We start from the raw sequence: 23,733 nt of genomic DNA, 5'->3' as shown, positions 1-23,733 counted from the left end.
CTATTTTTTTTAGTTTTAGTAACTGGCGCGTGCGGCAGCCGCCCACGTGGGCCCCATGCGTTTTTTATTTTTTTGTTTTTTTCACGCGGGCTCCAAACGTAATAAATTTTTTAAAAATATTTTAAAATTTTCCTTTTTTTAACGGTTGGATCTTTTTTTTTTATTTTTTTAATGATAACCGTTGTAAATTTTCAACTTTCTAATTTTTTTAAATATTTAATTAATTCGAATTAAATTATTAAAAAATCCAAAAAATTTATAACGGATATTTAACGACTAGTTTCAATTCTCTTCTATAAAAATCCATAAATGTGTACACATATTTTCATTCCAACTCACTACACTCCAATTCTACTCTCTAATATTCTCCCATCAATTTTTTTTAAGTTCCAAAAATCTTATTTTCTATCCGAAATGGATGAAAATAATAAGGGATTTTTTACAAATTTCTTGAATTCTACAAACAATCCGCAAGAATATCCATCTTCCCAAAATCCACAAATTCCACCAAATTATCAATACTCACATCCATTTCCAAATATGACGTTTCCTCTCCAAAATCTTCAAAATTTCCAAGGTTTTGGAAATTCTATGAATCATTCGAATTATGCCTCTCGAGGTCCATATCAGCCGCTTCTAGCCGAATATTGGCAAAACATGAGTCATCCGTATTTCACGCCGTCGGTTGTTCATGGATATTGTACCTCACACACAAATGTTATGTCTTTCACATCTCCGATGTCGAATGAACCTGCAACTCCGAATTTTGTCCCGGAGACAACTTTCTGATCGTGAATCCCCAATTGAGGTGGTCAATTAAGAAAATCCGTTTCAAATGCTGACGGTTCAAGAAAGCGTTCAAGTTGGACAAATATTGAAGACGAGGTCTTAGCGAGAAGTTTTGTCACTATCAGCGATGATCCAAGCAATGATCAAAAGGCGGATGCTTTTTGGAGACGTGTTGCAAGCTACTACAATGAGAATCATCCCCCAGGTTCAAACACCAAAAGTGCAAATGTTATACGGTCACATTGGCACAATACAATCCAAAAGAAGGTATATCGATTCAACTCAAATTATAATAGTGTTTACAGTTCATATCGAAGTGGTCACAGTGACGAAGATATACTGAGGTTTGCGTACGAAAAATATTGATCCGAAAACAATGATGTTGCATTCAATCTCGAGCATGTGTGGAGAATTGTCAAAGACCTTCCAATGTTTACTCCACAGTCCGCTGATCACTATGTGGCCACAAAGAAGACGAAGACTTCAGAGTCGGGAGCAAGCAACACCTCCTCTAACCAAGAGGTGAGCATAGACCTGGATGATGAAGATACTCGTCCAATGGGACAAAAGGCAGCAAAAAGAAAGGAAAAAGACAGAGTAAAATCGACCATAGAAGATCTGGCAATAAACTAAAGCAATATTTTTGCAAAGTTCACTGAGTACACAAGCGTGAAGAAGTCCGAAGTCGATCTGAAACAAAAACAGCTCGAAGTAGAGGAGATTAAGGCAAAAGCTGCCTTGTCCAGATCTAAAGCTAAGAATCGACGCTTGAAATTGAAGGAGTATGAAATCTTGAACAAAGACACCTCGCAGATGACAGAGGAACAGCTTATCATACATGAATGTCTATGACAGGATATTAGGTCGAGATGGAATATCTAAACTATTTACTCGACATTCATTTTCTATTATAATTATTATTATATTTCCGAGTGATTGTAACTTTTAATTATTGTATTTCTCATTTCGATTAATGTGATTTTCAATTATTATCATCTTTGCAAAATTGTTATTGTCAAATATCCGTTGGAAAAACATTAATATTATTTTTTAAAATTAATAAAATTATTTTATTAAAAAGCAAGATTATTTTAAAAATTAGAATAATGATTTAAATGATGTAAAATATATTTAAAACATATTTATTTAAATGAGTTTTAATGTTAAAAAGAATGTGGGTAAAAGAGACATGTTGTTATAATGAGTATGTGACTGTGGACCCCATGATTTTTGATGAGTTGAACATCCACCCATTGTGGGTGCTCTCACAAGAGGACCAGCCTGGCATCTTTGGGTATAAATAATAATATTAACGAATGATATTTCTTATTGACAGTATCGTATTATATTTTGTGCTAACATTGTTCTAAAATTCAAATTTGACTCATATATCATTAAAAAAAACTCGATATATTCGTTCTAAAATTTTTATATTAATTTTAAAAAAATACACGAGTTTGTTGCCACTATCATATTATATATTGTGCTAACATTGTTTTTTGTGTTACCATGCTTATTCAATCTCTAACAATTTTGATTGTGCTTAGTGACTAAGAAGAGATATCTTAAATGTTTAAAATATTCTCGGGCTGACAAATTTATCTTTATTTTGTGCTGCTTTAAATTTTAGGTTAAATTGTCTATTTTTGTTGAAATTTAATTACTCAATTTATGTGTCTATGTGTTAAACCAATTGTTTACGTGACATTGGACTACTCCATAATTTTTGATATTATGTCAATATTTTTTAGTGTTACATAACATTTTCCATTGTCACTAGAGCTGTATTTAATTTTTTTAAAAAAAACTTATTAAAAACCATAAAAAGCTGGATTTTGTTTTTAACTTGATAAATTAAATTTTAATTTTTTATAACAAGAATACCTTTTAAAAAAAACCGATAATTTTTTTTTAAAAAAAATCATTTTACACAAACAACATGGGCATTTAATAAAAAATCATGTAGTTGCTTGGAGTTTTATCGTTGCTAGCTAATAAAATAGATGAAAAAAAGGAGAATTGTAGGTTTACAATCCCAGTGCATGCATGCAGGACCAAAGTTTACAGTGTATGGTGGAAATTCTATAATGGGTGATAATGGTTGATTTCATGTAAAGCCATGGAAATAAGGGACAAAAATTGTTTTTGATTCATTTTATCTAATATTTTCGTGGAAATATCTGAATCCAAACAAAAAATTTGAGGTTTATAAGTACATTTTGTTTTAAATTTAAATGTCCGAATGAACATCTTATATTAACACTCTCGTACGTTGTAGTATAACTTAACCTCTTATCCTATTTACCCAACCACCTTTATTGTGTGTGATTATTATCTTTTCTATTTTTTTTCGTCCAAATGAAAATAATTTTACTAAATAATAGTGGAATTATGTAATTTTCTTGATCGTATTTATTTTTTAAGTCAAATTTAAATTTTGTTCCTTGGTCTGGAAGGATTACGAGTGCCGGTGTGGGACTCGGACGGTGACAACCTCCGGGCAGGCACCAGTTACTTCATGCGGCCCGTCTTTCGCGACATGGGTGGCGGCGTAACGGCGAAGATCACAGAGGAATTCTGTGTATATATATGCTGTTGTCCAACAAAATTTGATACTGAAACGGGAGAACCACTGATATTCCTCCCTGACGGATATCAAGTGGGAGATGATGTCCATGAATCTACTGATTTAAACATCGGGCTTTTTTCTTAACTTCGTTTGTCGCCCGTCCGGTATATGGAAAGTGGATGATTACGATGGGTCCGCCAAACAGAACTTCATTATGCTAGTTGGATCTGTGGGGAACCCTGGGAATGAAACTATTAGCAACTGGTTCAAGATTGAGAAACACACAACTGGTGAGTACAAGATTGTTTTCTGCCCTAGTGTTTGTGATTTCTGTGCTGTGACATGCAGCGATGTTGGGACTTACGTTCAGAAGGGGCTGCGGCGCTTGGCTCTGAGTGAAGCCCATTTCCTAGTTCGGTTCCAGAAGATCAGATTCGACCACAAGAAATATTGTGGTTCGCCGTGTTGGAAATTGACTTTTTCATGTTCAAAATGCAGTGAAAGTTTTAAAAAATTTTATTTGACATTCAAATAATGTATTTGGATATTCGTATGGTTTGAACAAAAAAAAACATTCATATGGAGTTTATGAATATACATTGAGTTAATAAGTCACTTGGCACCAACTATTTCGGGATTGGCGGATATAGCTCTTGTAGTATTCCGATCCGTACGAACAATTTTCTTGAAACTTTTCTTCAATCTTCAATCAAGTCCACGACTGGAATATTTGTTCCTCCTCTAAATCGCACTAGAAAATTTTAAAAGAAATTTAACGTTGAGATCAAAAACAAGTTAACGGCTCAAAACCTAAATTTCTTTTGGAGTGGTAGAAAATTTAAAGAAATTTGAAGAGAGATTTTCGAAAATCACTATCTTGAAACTTTGATCTAGTTTCCTTAATTATAGGTTTAAGGCTCCTTAATTAAATAAAACATTAATGAGCTTAGTTCATTAATTTGACTAATCCAACTAATTTAATTAATTAATATTAATGTCCATTATGAATTTTAATTAATTAGCATATTGGACTTGTACTCCTGCAAGTTCATTATACATACTCTCATTACATTTAATTTAATCTCTTATAAACTCAACCTTTGAGTTTAATATTTTAAACTCTCAAGTTTTCATAAATTTTCCACAAACTAGAGAATTTTTGTCCCTAATGTACATCTTACACTCCGGCCAGAGATTTCATGTACTACTATTTCGTTAGATCACATAGGATATCCATAACCATAAGTGAGCGGTGAATTTCCGACTATAATGCACTGGCTCCTACACATGTCACAATTGCAGCCAACCTCGCCATCTTTTCACTGCGAGGTTGTAGTGCTGCGATGGTTGGTTGTGCTCTAGATTGCGATGGTGGTCATTAGTTACTGCATTGACCTTGTTTCAATTTCGGAATATGTTTTCTTTCAAGGCGTTCCCATGTGCTGATCTAAATTATATTCTGCACAGAGCATGTCAAAAATTATATCTAATCCCAAAACTAAAAAAATTAAACTAAAATAAAACAAAAAAAATTTGGGTTGCCTCCCAAAAGCACTTGATTTTTAGTCATCAGCTTGACCCTCAGAAGCACTCATCATAGAGCGGCTGATGTCCAAAGTAGGTGTCATATTACACCATATATGGGCCTTAGTTCCATATGCCCTCAAGTTTGGCTTGATATGTACAATGTAAGCTTGTCTCCTCAACAAAACTCCACATAGAATGGTAAACATAGGAAGAGAACATCGATATTTGCTCTTGGAGAACAAAATATTTTGAAATCGGTGTTAGAGAAAGACGAGAATCTTCTAGATGTGTGGGTGATATTACTATCGATGAGCTCAAATCGATAGTATCAGGAGGAGCACGTTCATCTCTCAACTTCATTGGTGGCTCATCTTCGTATGATATTTATTCCAAAATTCTTTCAGACCTAGGCTCAATAGCTTCCTCATTTAATGCATGCACTTGTTTACCATAACATTCAGTCGAGTTATGATTAATTCAAGACTATCTTCCTCATCGTTTTTATGTCGAAAGGTTGATTTGTAAAATCTGGATAGCTAATTTCTTGGAAGTATTAGTGGCTCCATCTCTGCAGCGAAAGATCTCAATACTGATGGTATTCAAATTTGGCCATATCATCTAGCAAATACATCACATTGTCTTCATCTCGACTAAGTAGAGAACTATCAGTTGTCAGTGTCCCATTAAATACCCATCTTTGTGTCATTGCATCCAAACCTTTAAGGAAAAATCGAATAAGAACATAGTTAGAAAAATCATGATTCCTGAATGTCGTTGCTAAATTATTGAATATCCCCCATGATGCGTATAATAACTCTTTGTTTTGTTGGACAAAACTTGTGAATACATGTCGATGGAACATCTCGAAATATTTCATAACAAAATTTTTTTCAAATTATTCATCTCTTGATAAATCAACTGTACGAGAAGAATGAGACATAAAAAAGAAAAGAAAAATAACAAAACTCGAAAAAAACAAACCTTCCATCGTTCCCCAGCAACGACGCCAAAATTTGGTGTGCTGTCGTTGAGTCACCAAACTTAAATTCATACTCTCTAAATAAATAGGGTCGAATCCACAGGGAACGAGTTCTTTCGAAGAAAAATAAATAACACGGGAGATTTGTTGGATAAGGACTAACTAAATAAAATGCTAAAACTAAAATTAGCAAACAAGGAAAAATAATTAATTTAAAGAGAATTAAATAATCAAAATGAGTATATTAAAAGAAGAAATTCAATCTTATCAATTTATGATTCAAGGGGTTTCCACAATTCAATTGTATCACTGCTCATCGGTTAACAAGTTATTCGTTTATGCAGTTCCAAGCAATTAACCTTATAATTATAGGGATAGTCGCTAAAATTCTCGTGTTCTTTAAATTTAATTGACCAAACCCTTCATCTAGTAAAAAAGTATCAACAATTAATTGGGCACGATAGCGTTCCATATTAATAAAAGATAACATTTTCATTTTGTGAAAACGGTTAATCCTGAAATCTAACAATCGAGATAGTTGCAATTGATAAATTTAATTTTGTCTATTTATTTAAACTAAATATGATATGATAGCACAACACCAAATCTAGCTCTACTCATATACCAATTGTTAATGACAATTATGAATTATTGAATTCATGAATAACATTAAAAATTATTTATCAAATTAAATTGTCAGATTAATCAACATACAACTTTCATTAAAATAAATCATAAACCAAACTTGAACAAAACAAGAATATTAAATTAAAGCGCAAAAACCTCAAAGTGATAAAGTTGAAATAGTAGAAATATCCATTGAATCATAAATAAAAACTTAGCCTAGAGTTCTTGAGAAGAGATGAAAAAATTTTACACGTTGAAGAGACATCGAAGTATAAAGATTGATCCAAAAACTAGAGTAAAACATAATAATACTATAAAGAGATTGGATCTATCAATAAGAAATATAGAGTTTTTATGGAATAAAACTCTATCAATTCTTTCCTTATCTCAATAATATTTTTATATCTCCAAAAGTCTTTAATGAATTAAATATCACAACTAGGACTCCTAAAATATGGAATTATCATTATAATTTTCGAGCTCTATATGATGCCACAAAGCGTGGTCACGCATTGTTCTAGGGTTTCTTCTGTTTTTGTTCTTATTTCACATCTTTATCTTAACAACTTCAAATGTGATAAAATCATTTTTTTAGCCCAGATTTGTTTCAAGATCTTAAAATTAACTTCATTCTACAATAAAATAACACAAAAATTTATCAATTAAACATGTCAGAAGTGAGAACAATGAGAAATTTGATAACAAAAATATGAACTCTTACGATCTGATGAAAAATCAAACATATGCTGCAACCTGGTAAATTGAAAACCCAATTTGATGTTTGATTTTGTATTGGATTTTCCAACATGAGCGATAATAGCTCGATCTCACAACAAATAGATCTGTGATTTATATGCTTAATTTCGTGTACACAGATGGTATTCATGTTGAGCAACCAAATTGTAGATGTTCTTGGAATTTGTTTTTGTTTAATTACTTTCAAATTCATGAATTTGGTGATAATATGTCTGTGAATTTGACAACTTATAAATAAGGTGTTTGAACATGCATGGTGTATGTACGTAGAAGTATTCTGTATTTTTAATATATTTATTGTCAAATCTACCATTTCCGATTTCTTCGTGATCACTTTTGTTTATGCTAGCGTTCTTACGCATGCATTGAGTGTTTGTACAGTTGGTTTATTTTATTTAGGATTTGTGATTTTTTTGTTATATTTTAATTATTATTTCGATCACAATTATACAACTATATTAAATACGTATTTCTTAATAGACAATATGTTAAAATTTTATTTTTTAAAAAGTAATATTAATTTGTATATTGTAATGTGTGAATATTTGAATTTATTGATAGGGGTATTTTCATAAAAATAAATTGATATCATAAAATAGATTTTTATAGAGTTTTACGAGCTTTGACCTCACTAATTGAATTTATGGATCTTAATAAGCTTTGGCTTTTGTGGACCTACATTTATTTTATGAGTCATAATAAAGGATCCAAATAAATAATTAATTGAAGATTGGACTCAATTTTGTGGAGTAGATGATTTAAATTGGGCTTAATAATGGATCACAATAAATCATTAAATAAAGATTGAGCTCGATTTGGGGTTAGATGATTGAGTTGGGTTATAACCCATCAAAATAGCAATCCAGGGATAAAATGTGTAACTCTCAAAAAATTAGTTTAGATTTAAATATTGGAAATTTTGTATTTTTAATTCGTCATATTTGTTTATTTGCAATTTTAGTTTTCTATATTGTCAATTTTCATTTTTAGTCCAAGATTTTTCATTTTTAGCAAATTTTAGCACTTTTTCATCGTGAATGTTGAGCTAATATTAGGAGTGCTCATCGGTTGGTTCCGTTCGGTTTTCGGTTTTTATCTCGATTTTTTCGATTTTCGGTTTTACAAATATATAATCCGCTATCCGAACCATTTTTCTTCGGTTCGGTTTTCTATCGAAATGGTTTGGTTATTTCGGTCGGTTATTTCGGTTTTTGATACAATTATTTAAATTAATAAGATAAATATATTATAAAATATACTATGTTATCTTTTTACATGATTTCTTAGTAAAACATTTAAATATAAAGTCTAAATGAATTACATAAACAACAATCAACTAAATATTATTCAAAATAATTTATCTTTAACTGATATCATCGCAAAAATATAGAATAAAAATAATATTATTAATTTAATGAAATTTTGGTTTTTTCAGTCGGTTTGGTTTTGACATATATAATCTGAAACTGAACCAAATAAATTTCGGTTTTAACATTTATATCCGAATTATAAAATTCGGTTTTCGGTTCAATTCAGTGTTTGGTTTTTTCGATTTGGATTTTCGAATTTTTCGATTTTATCCGAAGTTTGAACACCCCTAGCTGATATGGTACTGCACTCATCAGCAACATGATGGCTCTACGATAATGTTATATATGTCTCACATTAGACTAATTACAAAAAAATATATATATCATATTAAAATCGAAACTTGACAACATAGAGTATAAAAATCGCAAAGAAACAACAACCCAAATTAAAATTGTAATTTTTCCTAAAATACTTAAATTAGTATAGTAGCGGATTAATCTAAATTATTAATTAACAATAATTATTAAAATAAAATTAAAAAATTTTAGGAAATATTTTTGTGAGTTCATCATGCAAGCAAAAATATTGTAAAGGAAATAAACAAGTTAAAGGTTAATTAATATATATTTGAGATTAAAGGATATATTTGTAATCAAACACAATTAAAAGGCCAATTTCACAAGTTAATCTGGGCCAAAATAATTGATAAACTCTATGCGGAAGGCCATTTCAAACATCTTTGTTAAATTAAAGAGAAACATACCCTGATAGTCTTTAATTTAATTTTATATGTTGCACACTCATCGTGCACATTTTATGTAAGTATTGATGATATGACAATCATTTATTGGATGTAATGAAACATATCAAGATTTTTCACCCAACAGGTGAGTGACTTCTCATCGGTACTCACATAAATATACATGATGGTTTTGCAAAATACCAAAATTCTTCTTTTATATGGATTTATTAGTTATTTTTGTATATCAATATGACACCAAAATTTGGTATGGCAATGTAATACCAAGTTTCTTTTTATAGTTTTACCTTACTCTTTATAATATTTGTTAACTAATTTTACTGACGTGGATTTATTAGTAATTTTTGTATATTTTTTGATTTTTTCTCCAAATTATCTCTAATTAATCTAAGAGTATGTCTCTTGTGAGACGATCTCACGAATCTTTATCTGTGAGACGGGTCAACGCTACCGATATTCACAATACAAAATAATACTCTTAACATAAAAAATAATACTTTTTCATGAATGACCCAAATAAGATATCTGTCTCACAAAATACGATCCGTGAGATCGTCTCACACNTTAGAGAATATTAAAATATAGATTAAACAATTTTATAATTGAATTATTATGATCTGCTCCAGTCATTTGTCTCATACTCTGATTTAATTACTATAATATAATTTATTTAATAGTAGGGTCACTTGTACTAATTATTTCATCCAATATATATTTATTTTTATGAAGGAATAGCTTTTAAATAAGCATCAGTTTTTACCTATATATATTCTTCCAGTGCCACGTGTGTTTATTGATATTTTAGTTCAACTTATATTTAGCACATATATTTAAATAGAAAAAGAGCAGAAACTTGTGTGAAACGACCTCACGAATCGAAAACCTACTGTATGTCTTAGTTTCCTAGTACATGTTTTACAAACGGCGATGTGAGATCAGACATATCGACAAAGTCCAAGTCAATATTTTTAATAATATCACCATATTTTTCAGTGTCACATAATTTTTTTTCGACATTATATTTTAGTTTATTAAGATTGACATCACAAACAAAGAAAAAAGTTCCAACATAAAACATGTCTATTCTATTTTACTTTTGTAAATGATCTTGAAAAAACATTTCAACCACTAGCAATATTATAATTGACAAATTTTGAGTAAACGAATCGTGTCAAATATAAAAAAAAAAAATTTATGACTCCAAACGAAACTCGAATAGTTAAATTTTTTTTTACTCAAATTCGCCTCGAATTCCAACTCAACACAAAATACTCGAACATACTTATGAGCTATTATTGATCAAACTATAGTCCAAAAATAAAGATTAGAAATAATATTTTAATACATAATTATATCATTTTAATACAATATTAAAACTAACAAACTATTGAATAATATAATTAATGTCTCAATTCAGCTCAGGAAAAATTGAAAATATTTGAGTTTGGATCGTAATCAATAATTTCGAATACAAATCATCCATGGCAGAAAGAAATAATGCCAACTAATTGATTCTCTAACAAAAGAGTAGGTATTAAAGAGTAGGTATCTCGTCATACGATCTCACGAATCTTTATATGTGAGACGGGTCAACCCTACCGATATTCACAATAAAAAGTAATACTCTTAGCATAAAAAGTAATACTTTTTTATGAATGACCCAAATAAGAGACCCGTCTCACAAAATACGAAGTTTTTGTACTAACAAAAATATCTTATTACTATTTTTTTATTGATGTATGATTGCCATTGTTATTGTCATTTATGAAATTGGAAACCATAAATTCACCTTTTCTTGGCACCATGAATGAGCTATCAATCACCATGAAAAATCTCATCTCTTTCATCTCCCTGATAATATTCTTACACAGCAGTACTAAGTACAATATGATCGGTGCAGATTATGAGTTGTACGACACGGGCATGGAACATCTCCTGGCAGGCACACCTTACTACATTGTGCCGGTTCGGAGCGGCGGCGGCGGCGGCTTTTTTGCTTACGAAGTCAACGAAACCTGTTATGCTGTCCAACAGCCAATTGATGATTTGCCGAGTCGAGCAGTGATCTTCAACCCTGCCAGATCCGAAGACAGAGGCTGGATCTCTGCGAATACGGATTTAAACATCAAGTTCGAATATTTTTTTTACTGCGGCTCATCATCATCGGGTGTGCTTCAAGTGAATACGACCGACGAAGCCACGGGACAACACTTTATAACAGCAGGCGGGGTTGAAGGGAACCCCGGGTGTGGGACTATTACCAACTGGTTCCAGATTGAGAAACTTCCTTCTGATTATTCTTACAAGCTGATTTACTGCCCTTCTGTGTGCGACCTCGTTAATGTGACATGCAGAGATGTGGGGGCTTTCGACCAACCCGGGTTTGGATTCCCGCGTTTGTTTTTGTCTGATTACCCTCTCTGGGTTCGGTTTCATAAGGCACATCCATGCGGATCCAACAAACTCTGAAGATGAGTACAGTGAATTTCGATATATGTATTTTGATATGTTGTACATTCATCTCACTTCCGTTTCCACTAATGAAATATCAGTTAGATATATAGACAGAAGATGAGTACAGTGAATTATATATATATATATATATATATATGTGTGTGTGTGTGTGTGTGTGTGTGATTTTTTTTCTACTAACTTGTCTAATTTTTGTTTTTTATCGCATTAAGCTTTCAAATTTTGGTTTTTGGTTTACTATCTTTTTATTTCCAACTATTTTGGTCCAATATAATTAGGAACGTGACATGTGAAAAATCAGCAATTTTCAATGTCACGTTAGCGTTTATCAATATCATGTCAACATGTTAGGATCGGTGAAAATGTTTATTGGGTGTGAATAAACAACTCACAAAATTTTCTTATTTTTTTGAATAGCAATGATCTCAACTGGTGTTAGCAGTCGAAAATAGATCTCAATCTTCTAGGTTCTAATAAAGAATCAGTGGGGAAAGTGTCCAACCGGACTTAACGAACCAAAGTAAAATCAATAAACCACCGGTGGTAAATGAGCGAAGCAGCTGAAAATAAATAACAAATAGGTTGTTTGTGGAAGTTTGAAGTATGGATCTTTCTATCTCTCTCATTTTTCTTTTTCCATAAGGAATCCATTTTTTCAACACTTGTAAACATAAACTTCAATAGGAATTACACATTGCTTACTGAAACTCTCATCAACGACTTTTCTTACTAATAAAAATTTTGAAATGAAAGACTATTTCTCTTAGTTACAAACTCACATGAAATAAAATATGAAATTTGAAAAACTTGAGTAATACTTCAGAACATATGTTTTATAGATCAGATATATATGTCTTTATTCGTGTGTTTGAGAGTTTTTAGTAAAGCTTTTGAATCTCAGATAAGATAGATAAAAGATAGTAGATAATGTAAAGAGAGTTTGTTGAAACTCGAAATGGTCTTAAATAGATTATTTGCAATGTTCATATTTGAACGACTATAATTCAGTCGTACCATAGACATAACCAATTTAGTACAAGATGTCACGTGTAATTCAAATATTTTAAATTCGGTGAACCCTAAATAACTTATAACAGATCTGAAATATGCACGAGGGTTTGCTGGAATGTGCGCTAGGGGTCTTCTTAAATATGCGCTTCTGAACTTCATATTTGCTGAATTTTATTACTTTCATATTTTTTAAAAGTTTGAGACTCGTCGCCAAAACTTATAAATAATCAATAATTTCTCCGTTTTTAATGATGTCAAAATTCAAAATATAGAATTCAAATTCACTTTATGAATCATCTGCAATCAAATAGATACAGTTCAAGCTCAAAAATAATTGAAAGGTTCGGGTTCGGGTTCGGGTTCGGGTTCGAGTTTAGTACGTATATCCCTGGCTTTATTAGGCACCCTTTCTTCTTCACCTTGTCTGGCGTTTGAACTCTCCGTTCTTTCTCTTTTTTTGGCATCAACCTCCAAATGTATATTTAGATAATTCTGAAATCTGGACAGTGAAAGAAGCCTGCACATTATCGATTATCTCCGAGTGTTCTTGATCATTTTTTTTCTAATTGTACAAATTTCCTTTGAATTGCATAAAGGATTTTCGTAAGAAGACAAGATCATTCTGAATAAGCTCCATTTTGTCCAAGAATCCTCTTTCTGAATTTCTCAAAATTTGTTTGGCCATCAATGACACTGTATTTTGTCTCCTTAATCAGTAACTCATGAGTCTTCCCCAAATGTTCAATATCTGTTAATTTTCCTTCAATGGAGAGAATAGAGTACGATTCAGAAGAAGATACTGTTGATCTAGCAAACCTTTCCCGCACCTCCTGAACTCGAGCAGCTAAAGCCTATGGAGCATGGTCTGAAATGAATAACAGTAGCAATAGCATATTATCTGGACATCCTCTTCAATAACAGTAGCAATAGCATCAAATTCTTCAGAAGCAGAAGTAGGGAAAAAAACTGGAAAAACCAGCACACGAATCATCTCTGGAAGAGGGGCTTCTGAAAAGACAGGAATCTCAGCAGGAGGAGGAGGAGTCTGAAGCTAAGCCTCTGGAGGAAGGGCGGAACTGAAACTTTCTGAATCCTACGGAGGTTCATCCATAATATCATCAGTACACTTGGGAAATTGAATTTACCACATCATCCACAGTGGACAATGCAAGATCACTTACAGCTGAAAGTGAGAGTGCACAAGTTATGGGTCTCGGAATTTTTAGTGTTTACATTTAATGTTTTGTCATTTAAAAAAATTAATGTTACCTAAATCAAGATTTTGAGAAATTAAGAAGTTGTTTTTACAAAATAAGCTTTTAGATAATAATCCAATGAGTCTAACGATAAATTGTGTAACTGAAATCACTCGGTTAACTTTAAAATATTCAAAACTGAAAATCACTTGGTTAAATTTAAAATATTTATATGAGAATATCATGGTGCATTAGGATAAGAACAAATAAATTACTCAACTTTCGGATATTCTTGAACAGATTCTATCGTATGATTATAGTTAGGCAAAAACTTATGTGAGACGGTCTCACGGATCGTATTTTGTGAGACGGGTCTCTTATTTGGGTCATCCATGAAAAAGTATTACTTTTTATGCTAAGAGTATTACTTTTTATTGTGAATATCGGTAGAGTTGATCCGTCTCACAGATAAAGATTCGTGAGACCATCTCACAAGAGACCTACTCTTATAGTTATTAGTGTCACATCTTGTATCTTGATAGTTTATGTGATTCTCATTGCTGGTGTAAGGATTCCTACAAGTATTCCCATTACAAAGGCTATAATAAGTGAGAATATCATGAAGTTAATAATCTATAAAACGTGCCCATGTTGTTAAAAGTAGCTACTTATGGTTTTAACAATGAAATAAAAACATTAAGATTTTATTATAAGGTTCAAGATTTTATTTCAAAAAAAAAATTGTTTAAATTCGGCCGAACGAATGCGAAATGGACAAATTTAAAATACAAATTTAAAATTTATTGACCTTAATAAGATAATTTAGGAATAAATATGAGATATGGCATAATTTAGCAAAACCAAGTCAAATAGTCTAAATTTTAAGGAAAATGTAGCATGTGACATATTTTTCTTTAACCGTAGAAAAATTCCGATTTGGCTAGAATTAAGATACATAACAGTACTTGACATTGCATAGGATGGTCCTTTATTCGGATGTGGAATGTATGTGCAGTAGCTAAGTTACATTTTTGCCCTTTATACACTAAACTAATATATTACATAAAAGTAATGTAAAGGCACTAGTTTCTAATTTTTATTATTGAAATTGTAAAAATTATAAATTAATAGTGAGAAATAGAAGAATAATATTCCACAAATAAAGAATACATCTTCCAATCCAGGAGGGAGGCCGAACCATAAAAATTATCTACAATAGTTTCTAATGGACTGACATCATACAATATTTATGGAAAATTTTCCAATGCCAAAGTATTTAATCATTATAGAAAGCATTCGAGATGATTGAAACTGTGAATGAAATAAAATAAAGAAGAAACTGCTTGATTCATGTGTTTTTAGCCCATGTTTGAAGAGAGCTCAAGGAGGAAAATATCAAACAAAATGGTAAGTCACATATCATACATCCAAACAAATTTAGGTTGCCAGAAAATGAAAACTGAAGGAATGGCTACCTATTTCTTGTCCACAACCAACCGGCAAAATGCTCCAGAATTACTCTATACAAATACCCTTTCTGTTTCTTCAGTTTATTAACTCAGTCTACCTGGAAAAAGTAGGAGAACATTCAGTCGACAAAAACACGAGGTTGGACAACAACAAACTCTACTACATCACAAATGTGATGCATCTGAAACTTGAACATTCACAAAGCAGTTACATTACACATGCAGTAACGTATCACGATGGCAGGTCTGTGGTCAAGCATGCTTGCATTGCTCCTAACAGTAACAATCCTTATTGCAAAAACAGGTTAACCTGGCATTGTTTTACTAAGTACTAGTATTCTAATAACCAGTATTGATTTGCACAGCTCGATTCACATTTGGCCAAACAACCATTTCAAATGCCAAATCTGAGACTCATTCGTTGCCACCAACCATTTCAAATGCCAAATCTGAGACTCATTCGTCGCCACCAACGATAATGCCATCAGTTTCACACCAATTTAGCTGTGTGTTACGTAAGGACAGAGTAAAAAGAGAAGGTCATCAAGGGTAGTACTATTAATGCAATTTGGGGTCAGAAACATCCAGTGAACAAAAACTTTTAATGTATTCATAACTCGCATCCTCTGCAAATTAAATATAAATTTCAATTCCGTCATCCTTCAATATCCAGAAGACAGGATACCAAGGTACTGTGTCAGCACAGCTGCTGCCAGAACAAGATATCATAATTATAGAGTAATACAATGGCAGAAGCACTAATTTTCCTTTCCTCGTCCCCTGCACTAATTCTTTAAATGCAGGAAGCACGGATAAATCTGTGTGAGGTCGAAGCCTCCAAACAAAAGAATAGCCCGTATAAGATGTGATATATAACACATTCTCTACCCATTCTGTCAAAAACCATATATGCGTATGTTCCTGAATGTTAAGCTCTCATATGATTAAACTATAGCCAATTGCTTTAAGTTGTCATATAAACTGCCAAACTACCCAGTTCAACTCAAAATAGTCAACAGACTAACAAAAATTATTTGACATTATTTATATTCGAGAATCGACAATGGAGAAGAGCAATTACAACTATGAAAGATCGGTAAGCAAGCAAAACTCACACAAACGATGTAGCAAAAGCCATTGAATAAGATAAAGACTACAGAGAGGACGTAAAGCATGAACAAAACGAACGAAAAAGTTTGGAATTGACCTTGGATTATAGCAGTGAGAAGATAGTATTTTAATTTTTAAACAAGCACTAAATGATGTGAATTGTATAATTTAAGTCACCGTCTTCATCTAAATACACGATAGAGATTAATTAAGTTTATTACAAATAGGATGTCCCACATCAATGCCAAGCAGTTTAAGGTGAGTAATAGATGCCATTTAGGCGAACGAAGCCAGGATAACACGGTACAGGAGAAAATTATTTGATTCAAGTAAAAATTTTCTTGTAGCTGAAGCTGGACCCTGGAATGAGCCATAAGGAGGCAGGGGTTTAGCAAGATGTTGGAAACAAATTAATCACTTTCATTTCGCCGTGTATGTACGTCTGTCAGTCTGTGCATGAATGCATTCATCTTCAAACAGTTGATCATCCAGGACAGTAGGATACAAATAAAAATGATGATAGAGTCCCACGTACAAGTTATCAATGTTTTTTGCAATTAAGAATCTTTTACATTGGACAAAAACTTCAAAACTAACCACTATGGCACTATGATAGTGGTACTTGGTTGTTCATCAATATGCATTTCCTAACCGGCACAATTCACAAAATTATTTCACCACCAAACATTTTTAAGCCACAAAAGTGAGAATTGAACATGTTCGACCTGTTTCTTTAACACGAGATATGCCTCAATATCAGAAATGTAAATTTTGGAGTATTACTCGTAACAATAACATCTGCTTTCCTAGCGTTAAACATGCCAAGATCGTTATATTACTTTATTCATTACTCCTGTTGATAGGAAAAATCTTCTAATTTATGAATCCTTAACTCTCTTACACCCGATGTACCCAAAAGCCAAGACTAAGTGGTCAGTCCATGGCAACCAACAGCCCCATCACTGGGCCGATTGGCTGCACCTGGTTACCATCTTTATTCCAGATAAGTTGAAGCAACAAAATTAGAAAAACAAAACTTTCACAAATTTGTCTTAAAACATTCAAAAGATAATGCATTGCATTTATACAATAAAACATGATAAAAACAGCACATCACCTCAACACAGAAGTAAGGGAAAAAAAAGAACACTTAAATCACAGCAAGGACATACTTCAATCAAGGTCCTCCTCACTAGCCTGCCCTCTTCCTCCTCCTCCTCCTCCTCCTGAGTTAGGATTGGATGCTCCGCTGTTACTATTGTTGGTGTTGGTGTTGGTGTTGGTGTTCCCTCCATCGCTACTTCCAGCTCCTCCACCCCCGCTACCGCTTGTTTCTGCTGGTGAACCAAATCCTCTAAGAAGCCATGGGAACGATATCCTAAACCTCCTTTCCACTGTCCTTGGTGTCTGTGAATTAGCGTTATCGTCATCATAAATGCTCTCCAGACTTCCACCACCGGACCCCAAACCTATATTACTACTACTATCACTGTTCCTTCTACCATTATCATTCAACTGCCCTGTTTTCCGGTTCTCGTAATCTTGGTCATCAGTAGGTAACTCGTATCGACAAACCGGACAAGAGTTATGTAGCTCAAGCCAAGGCACTATACAATCCCTGTGGTAGATATGTTTGCAAGGCATCTGTTTAGCCAGCTCATTCAACTCAAAACTATCTTTACAAACAGCACATTGAGATGAATCCGATGCCAACATCTCATCGCTAATTTTAATATCCGGCAATCCCTCCATCGCAGATTTCGAAGCAGGAGGTGTCCCATAACGATTTGGATCATTCTCCGCAAGCTGCTGTATCAATTGCTCCAAACCAGGCCCCATGAAATAATCCCCCAAATTCGTTGGAAGCCTAAAGTCGACCGCTCCACCACCTGTTCCACCTCCTCCAGGCGTTTCAAACACAAGCTGAATATTTGCCCCCCTCGCCTCTAAATTATTGATGTAATTATTCAGAAAAGCATATGGATTAAATTCGTTGGGGGATCGGTCTCCGAAAAGCGCAGACAGATCGTCAAATGCTTCCAATCCGCCTCTGCCGGAGGAAGAGGAGAAGATAAAGGGGAAAGGAGGTAAACTCTCCTCGAAAAAGCGGTTAGGGCCGACGTTATTAGTGTTTGATGGAGGCGCGGTGTCCGATTCCTCCAAAAACCCACCTTGACAGATCGGGCAAACCAGCTCCCCATCTGGCGACGGTTCAGGCGTGATGCTGACTTGCCGCTCGCATTGGTAGCAGAAATACAGCTGCGGAGCGGCGACGGCGTCGGCGATTGTTCCCGGCGAAGACATAATAATCCTGGATCCCGCGAGTATCTAGATGAAGCTATGCCTTCCGATTCTGACAGAGAAAAATGGATTTCGCGGATTGGGAAGAATTTGGGAAGACGAATTCGGGCGGAGGAAAATGGAAGACCAAAGAAAGACGTACAGTGCAGTGGTGGCGCTGATTAGAAGATTATTATGTTCTGTTGATCGCATTCTAGTGTATTACGATTACAACCAAAAACGTTTAATCTTATAAAGTCGCTACTTTCTGCTAAAATTTAGTCAGATCTCAAATGAGGTAAATTGGCCATCATTATCTTAATTGATGAATATTTTGGAATCAAGTTTTAGCAATCTAATAAATGTGTAATTTTTATTATATTGTAGGATAGAACTTTTTTGTTTAATTTAAATTATAGTTTATAATAATGATGTAATTCAAATATTTTAAATTTTACCATTATTATATTACCTAAAATGTCGCGTTTCGATTAGAACAATTACTACATCATAACATATATTAATTAAGATTATCTCAATATTGAATGAATTGATGGTGTTTGACTTAAAAATGAAGATTTGCTTTAAATTAGAGGAAAAAAATTGTAATGATCTTTGATCACGTTAAAAAATTAGTGATTTTTATATCATAAAAATTCTTATAAGACTGTCTCGTGGATCAATTTTGTTAAACGGTCTAATCTTATCCAATCAACAAAAAGTCTTACTCGTTATGTCAAAATTATTACTTTTAAATGTAATTATAGATCAGGTTAACATGTCTCAAGGATATAAAACAATGAGAACGTATTATCTACTCTTTTTAGATAATTTGTTAATTTAAAGTTTTTTTTAAACGAGGATTATTGAAATATGAGAAGGACGTTGATTTATTTCCATGATCTTGAAACCTTCCAAAGGGACGAAATAGTGATCTCAAAACATGAATAAAGAGGATTTTAAAGAAAATATGAATTAAGAAGTGAAAGAAATATTTCTTCTAATGTATCACAATATCTGAAATTCATATATTTAAAATTATGTACTTCGATGAAAATGAATGTCCAATTTAAATTTTTAATACATTGATTCAAAATATATTATTTGGATGAATAATTAAAAAATTCAAATTCTAAAAGAATATTTAGTTATTATACACGTATTTGAAATCAAAACAAATATATATGTAATAAAATAATCACGTTCAATTCAATACATTTTATTTACTCAATCCGGAAAAATACATCTTCAATTATCCAAATTGAAGTTTGAAAAAAAAAATTATTTTAATTAAAAATACGAAAAAAAAAATTAAAATTGTTAAATTATGTATCATTCAAGATTTGAAATTATTGTATTTTTCAGTTAATTTTAAACGNTCAAACATATCATGTCGGAATCTATTTTCAAATCGATTCCCTTCAGTTTGATGTCTGTTCACCCAAATACAATATCAAAACATTCGAATTGGGACAATAATCGTGATGTTTAGAATCATACAGAACAGGATCATACAAACGAACAAAGATGACCTCGTAAAAGTAGTTATTAACATTTGATAACACGGGAAAGCCTCTCGAAAAAGATGTTGCACATGCTTGTGCTGAACATCAGCATCTCCCTCATCCACTCTGGTGCCACTTTTTCAAACGTCCCTAACGACAGCACCCGGTATACGAGTTCTGCTTCTCCGTGCGTGTTAGGTACCCATGTCAAACTGAAAGAATAACCTGCTAGAGAAAATTCTACTGAGTCGGGTAAAAGAATCTGCTATTTGTCATGTAAATTTGACCACAATAATCCTAGTATATAGCCCAGCATAATTGAAGATTACCACTTGATTGGTGCAGCGCCTGTATGCATGGTCTACTACTTTGTTTATGAGGGGAGAATTTCATGCCATGTACTGACTCGACAAGGCATTGAAACAGGCAGTAAACAGCATTACTGTCTGTGGCATCACCACCCACCATCAAAATAGCAAGTAAATTTCAAGGTTACCGGACAATGTCGAGATAAGCGATATGTTTGCCTTTTGGAACATACCTGGACTGTTGATCTTCATTTGACAAGCACGCTAGATCATTAACATAATAATAGTTAGGCTAAAGTAGAAAGACGCACTTCTAGTAAACTAAATGCAATGTACATACCTGTTGGATGCTCAGAGGAGCACAATCTGTCGGACGCCCATGCTCCCCATCAACATGAGCATTGGCTGTGCCTTCAGTTATACGCTCAAGTTTACGTTTTTTTGCTGATCTAAGTACATACTTACTAGATGTTCCTTCAGCTGCAGAATCTTGATGTGAAGTTAGCTGCTCGCTTTCAATTTCCTGATTCACAGGACAGTTTGAGCATTCTTGTAATTCAAGCTTCCAAAGCTTTGAAATTTCTTTGGAGAGTTCCTTGTCTACAATCTCATGAAACACAAATTATTTAGAACTGACACAAGGCAAGTGTCTTGAGGAACTTTCTGAAATAACAAGTAACAATAGAATGCAAGGGTACCATAAAGAGTTTTTTTAAGCTCATGTGATGAGTATTTTAACCAAGTGACAAGAGTGCTAATATGAAGAGTATTCTACCCGAGTAACAAGGCCGATAACAAAAGATAACTCATCTTTATGAACCAAAAATTGGTTGTGATAATGATGAATCAAGGCCTTATTTACCTACGGTTTTGGAATATCCAAGCATATTCAGATTAAAAGACAGTTTCCACTTTCCAGGGTTAGTAACAGTATAATTGGGTTCTGTGAGAAAATGTTCACTACTTCAGAGTTCAGTCAGCAGTTAAACAGAAGTTTTCAAAGTCTACACTATGATGCAAAGATAGCAACTGTTGAACTTTTAACTTAGGAAAGAAGTACAGAAAGTTCATGGTCACAACTATAGCATTCATGACTTGAAAGAGAATGACGATGTATCCTTACTTTTCTGATTTTCTTCCATCAAAAGCTTTTGGCACTGAATATGTTGTTCATCACTAGAAGATCTGCCAAAATATGTGCAAAAATGAAACGAGATCTGGTAATACACTAATACTTAAAGATTACCACATGGTAATGAATAAATGCATGCCTTGTATCAGCCAGTCCACTTTTCAAGTCGTCTACTTGACCACGTAGGTTGTGGTTTTCACTTTTCAAGTCGTCTATTTGTTCATGTAGCTTGTCGTTTTCACTTTTCAAGTATTCTATCATTTCATCCGCAGCTACATTTAAGAGAAGTATTGAACACATGAGAAAAATCATAACTCCTGAGTAATTATAAAGAGCACGCATTAACATAAAATAATGGAGGATGCATGTACGGTTTTTAAACTATGAAATGACCAACAAGAAGCTAAACAGCAAAGAAAAGAGAACAAAAAAGGGGAAAAAGAAAGAGAGTAAGTTGATGTTATACCAGCTACATAATTCATGAATTTTAGTTCTTGCTCGCGATTTAGCTTGTCTAGTGGGGATTGTTTTTCTTTCTGACAAAATAAGAAAGAAATAGCTCAAATATAACAATAAAACTAAATTCCATACAATCGTACATATAGAATGTTAAGACATTACAATAAATGAAATGGTGTATAAATGAAATAAAGTAAATGGGAAACAAAATTAGCCAAGCAGCTGGTTCAGCAACCAAGTACAACAGTGTTGAGAGCTGCACCGATAGAGCTAGCCTTCTCTCAAAAGATCAGCAGAGAGGCATGAAATTAGTACTGATGTGGTAGTTCTCGAGCACAAGAAATAACTCCGAATGACTCGTAGGTAACACAGTATACTCTAGACTTTAACTCCAATTCAGGAGAGACAAATGCTAAGGTTGTTCTGACCGAACCCTATTCGGGAGGGACAGAGTTCTGATTTTGATTTGTAAAAACAGAATAGATACTTTTGAGACCAGGAAAATTCATAATTTCCCTAATACAAATTCCCCATCTCGCTCAGGTGCTTTGAAAATCAATGACAAACCGCTTCCATGGCACATTTAAAACCAAAAACAATTGAGCACAAGTTGTTGCTTGAGATGAACAAAATATGTGCCTGAATATTATCACTTTGAACAAACAACGACTAAAGAAACAGCGATGTCAGTAATAAGCTAAAATGACAAGAGAATATGGAAGAAAATTTTTCAAAATCCGGATGTTTCGACGACAAGCTTCCTATTCCAAATACAGGTCATCAAGACCTCACTACTCCACCGCCAGATGAAAGGTCACTCACATGAATTTCTAATCATACCCAATCACGAAAATAAATGGTTCAAATATGTCCCTTATTTGTTCCTCAACTCAATTTCAAATGATTCCTATAGTTACTTACTCAAGCCACCATTTTCCTTCGCAATAGTCCAAATATCTCCAACACACAAAGTACATAGTGGTAGAAAGAGAGACCTTGAGCTTGGAGTATTTGCTGTAGAGCTTTGCATAAATAGCCTCCATCTAAAATCAACATAAACAACAAAGCAAAAAAACAAGTAAATTCAGCAAAAACAAAAACTTTCATCAAATCCGTTCCGAAGCAAAAATGAACATTCTGTATCCCCTGAATCAAATCCTTTCAGATTATTAGGTATTGACAGGAAAAAAATCTAGAGTATTTTGGTCGAACATCTTACTGGCATGGGCCGAACCCGCAGATTAGATGAAACACAAGAAAAATGGAGCTGCGGGAAGCTAGGGAGAAAGAGGCGAAGGAGAGAGATACCTGAAAATTGCAGTCTCCGTTTCGGAATCGATGAAATTGAAATCTGACGGGATCTGTTCAAGTTTTGAAATTTTTGAATATATATATCGGTTTTCTTTAATTATATAATAATAATAATAATAATAATAATAATAATAATAATAATAATAATAATAATAATAATAA

The 23,733-nt window shown here is 33.1% G+C and overlaps 3 protein-coding genes across 10 annotated transcripts; 1 reads left to right on the top strand and 2 right to left on the bottom strand.

The window, feature by feature from the left end:
- The first annotated feature begins 11,205 nt into the window (after positions 1–11,205).
- Positions 11,206–11,787, top strand: LOC140964662 (kunitz trypsin inhibitor 5-like). The gene has a single exon (XM_073424528.1). It carries the CDS (start codon positions 11,206–11,208, stop codon positions 11,785–11,787), a length of 582 nt encoding a protein of 193 aa, XP_073280629.1.
- Positions 11,788–15,299: 3,512 nt separating this feature from the next.
- On the bottom strand, positions 15,300–19,067 carry LOC140964513 (E3 ubiquitin-protein ligase RING1-like). 2 transcript variants are annotated; one of them, XR_012172904.1, is made up of 2 exons: positions 17,694–19,067; positions 15,300–15,564 (listed from the first exon to the last, which is right to left on the bottom strand). XR_012172904.1 is itself a non-coding variant. In XM_073424354.1 (2 exons), exon 1 carries the CDS (start codon positions 18,878–18,880, stop codon positions 17,750–17,752), a length of 1,131 nt encoding a protein of 376 aa, XP_073280455.1. In that variant the 5' UTR covers positions 18,881–19,066; the 3' UTR covers positions 15,300–15,564; position 17,749. The 2 variants fall into 2 exon arrangements, 1 of the variants encoding a protein (XP_073280455.1); XM_073424354.1 differs by having other exon boundaries at positions 17,749–19,066.
- Positions 19,068–20,241: 1,174 nt separating this feature from the next.
- On the bottom strand, positions 20,242–23,682 carry LOC140965230 (uncharacterized). 7 transcript variants are annotated; one of them, XM_073425366.1, is made up of 10 exons: positions 23,569–23,682; positions 23,256–23,303; positions 22,268–22,337; positions 21,941–22,073; positions 21,793–21,854; positions 21,532–21,612; positions 21,010–21,269; positions 20,903–20,933; positions 20,691–20,807; positions 20,242–20,589 (listed from the first exon to the last, which is right to left on the bottom strand). In XM_073425366.1, the coding sequence occupies exons 2-10, from the start codon at positions 23,301–23,303 to the stop codon at positions 20,405–20,407; spliced, it is 987 nt and encodes a 328-aa protein (XP_073281467.1). In that variant the 5' UTR covers positions 23,569–23,682; the 3' UTR covers positions 20,242–20,404. The 7 variants fall into 7 exon arrangements, with proteins under 7 accessions (XP_073281467.1, XP_073281468.1, XP_073281462.1 ...); XM_073425367.1 differs by having other exon boundaries at positions 20,242–20,586; XM_073425361.1 differs by having other exon boundaries at positions 20,691–20,823; positions 20,904–20,933.
- Between the last annotated feature and the right edge of the window lie 51 nt (positions 23,683–23,733).

Source organism: Primulina huaijiensis, chromosome 18 (assembly GCF_012295235.1).
Source record: "Primulina huaijiensis isolate GDHJ02 chromosome 18, ASM1229523v2, whole genome shotgun sequence".
NCBI lineage: Eukaryota > Viridiplantae > Streptophyta > Magnoliopsida > Lamiales > Gesneriaceae > Primulina > Primulina huaijiensis.
The sequence above is the reverse complement of the archived record's forward strand: the minus strand, read 5'-3'. Positions and strand labels throughout refer to the sequence as shown.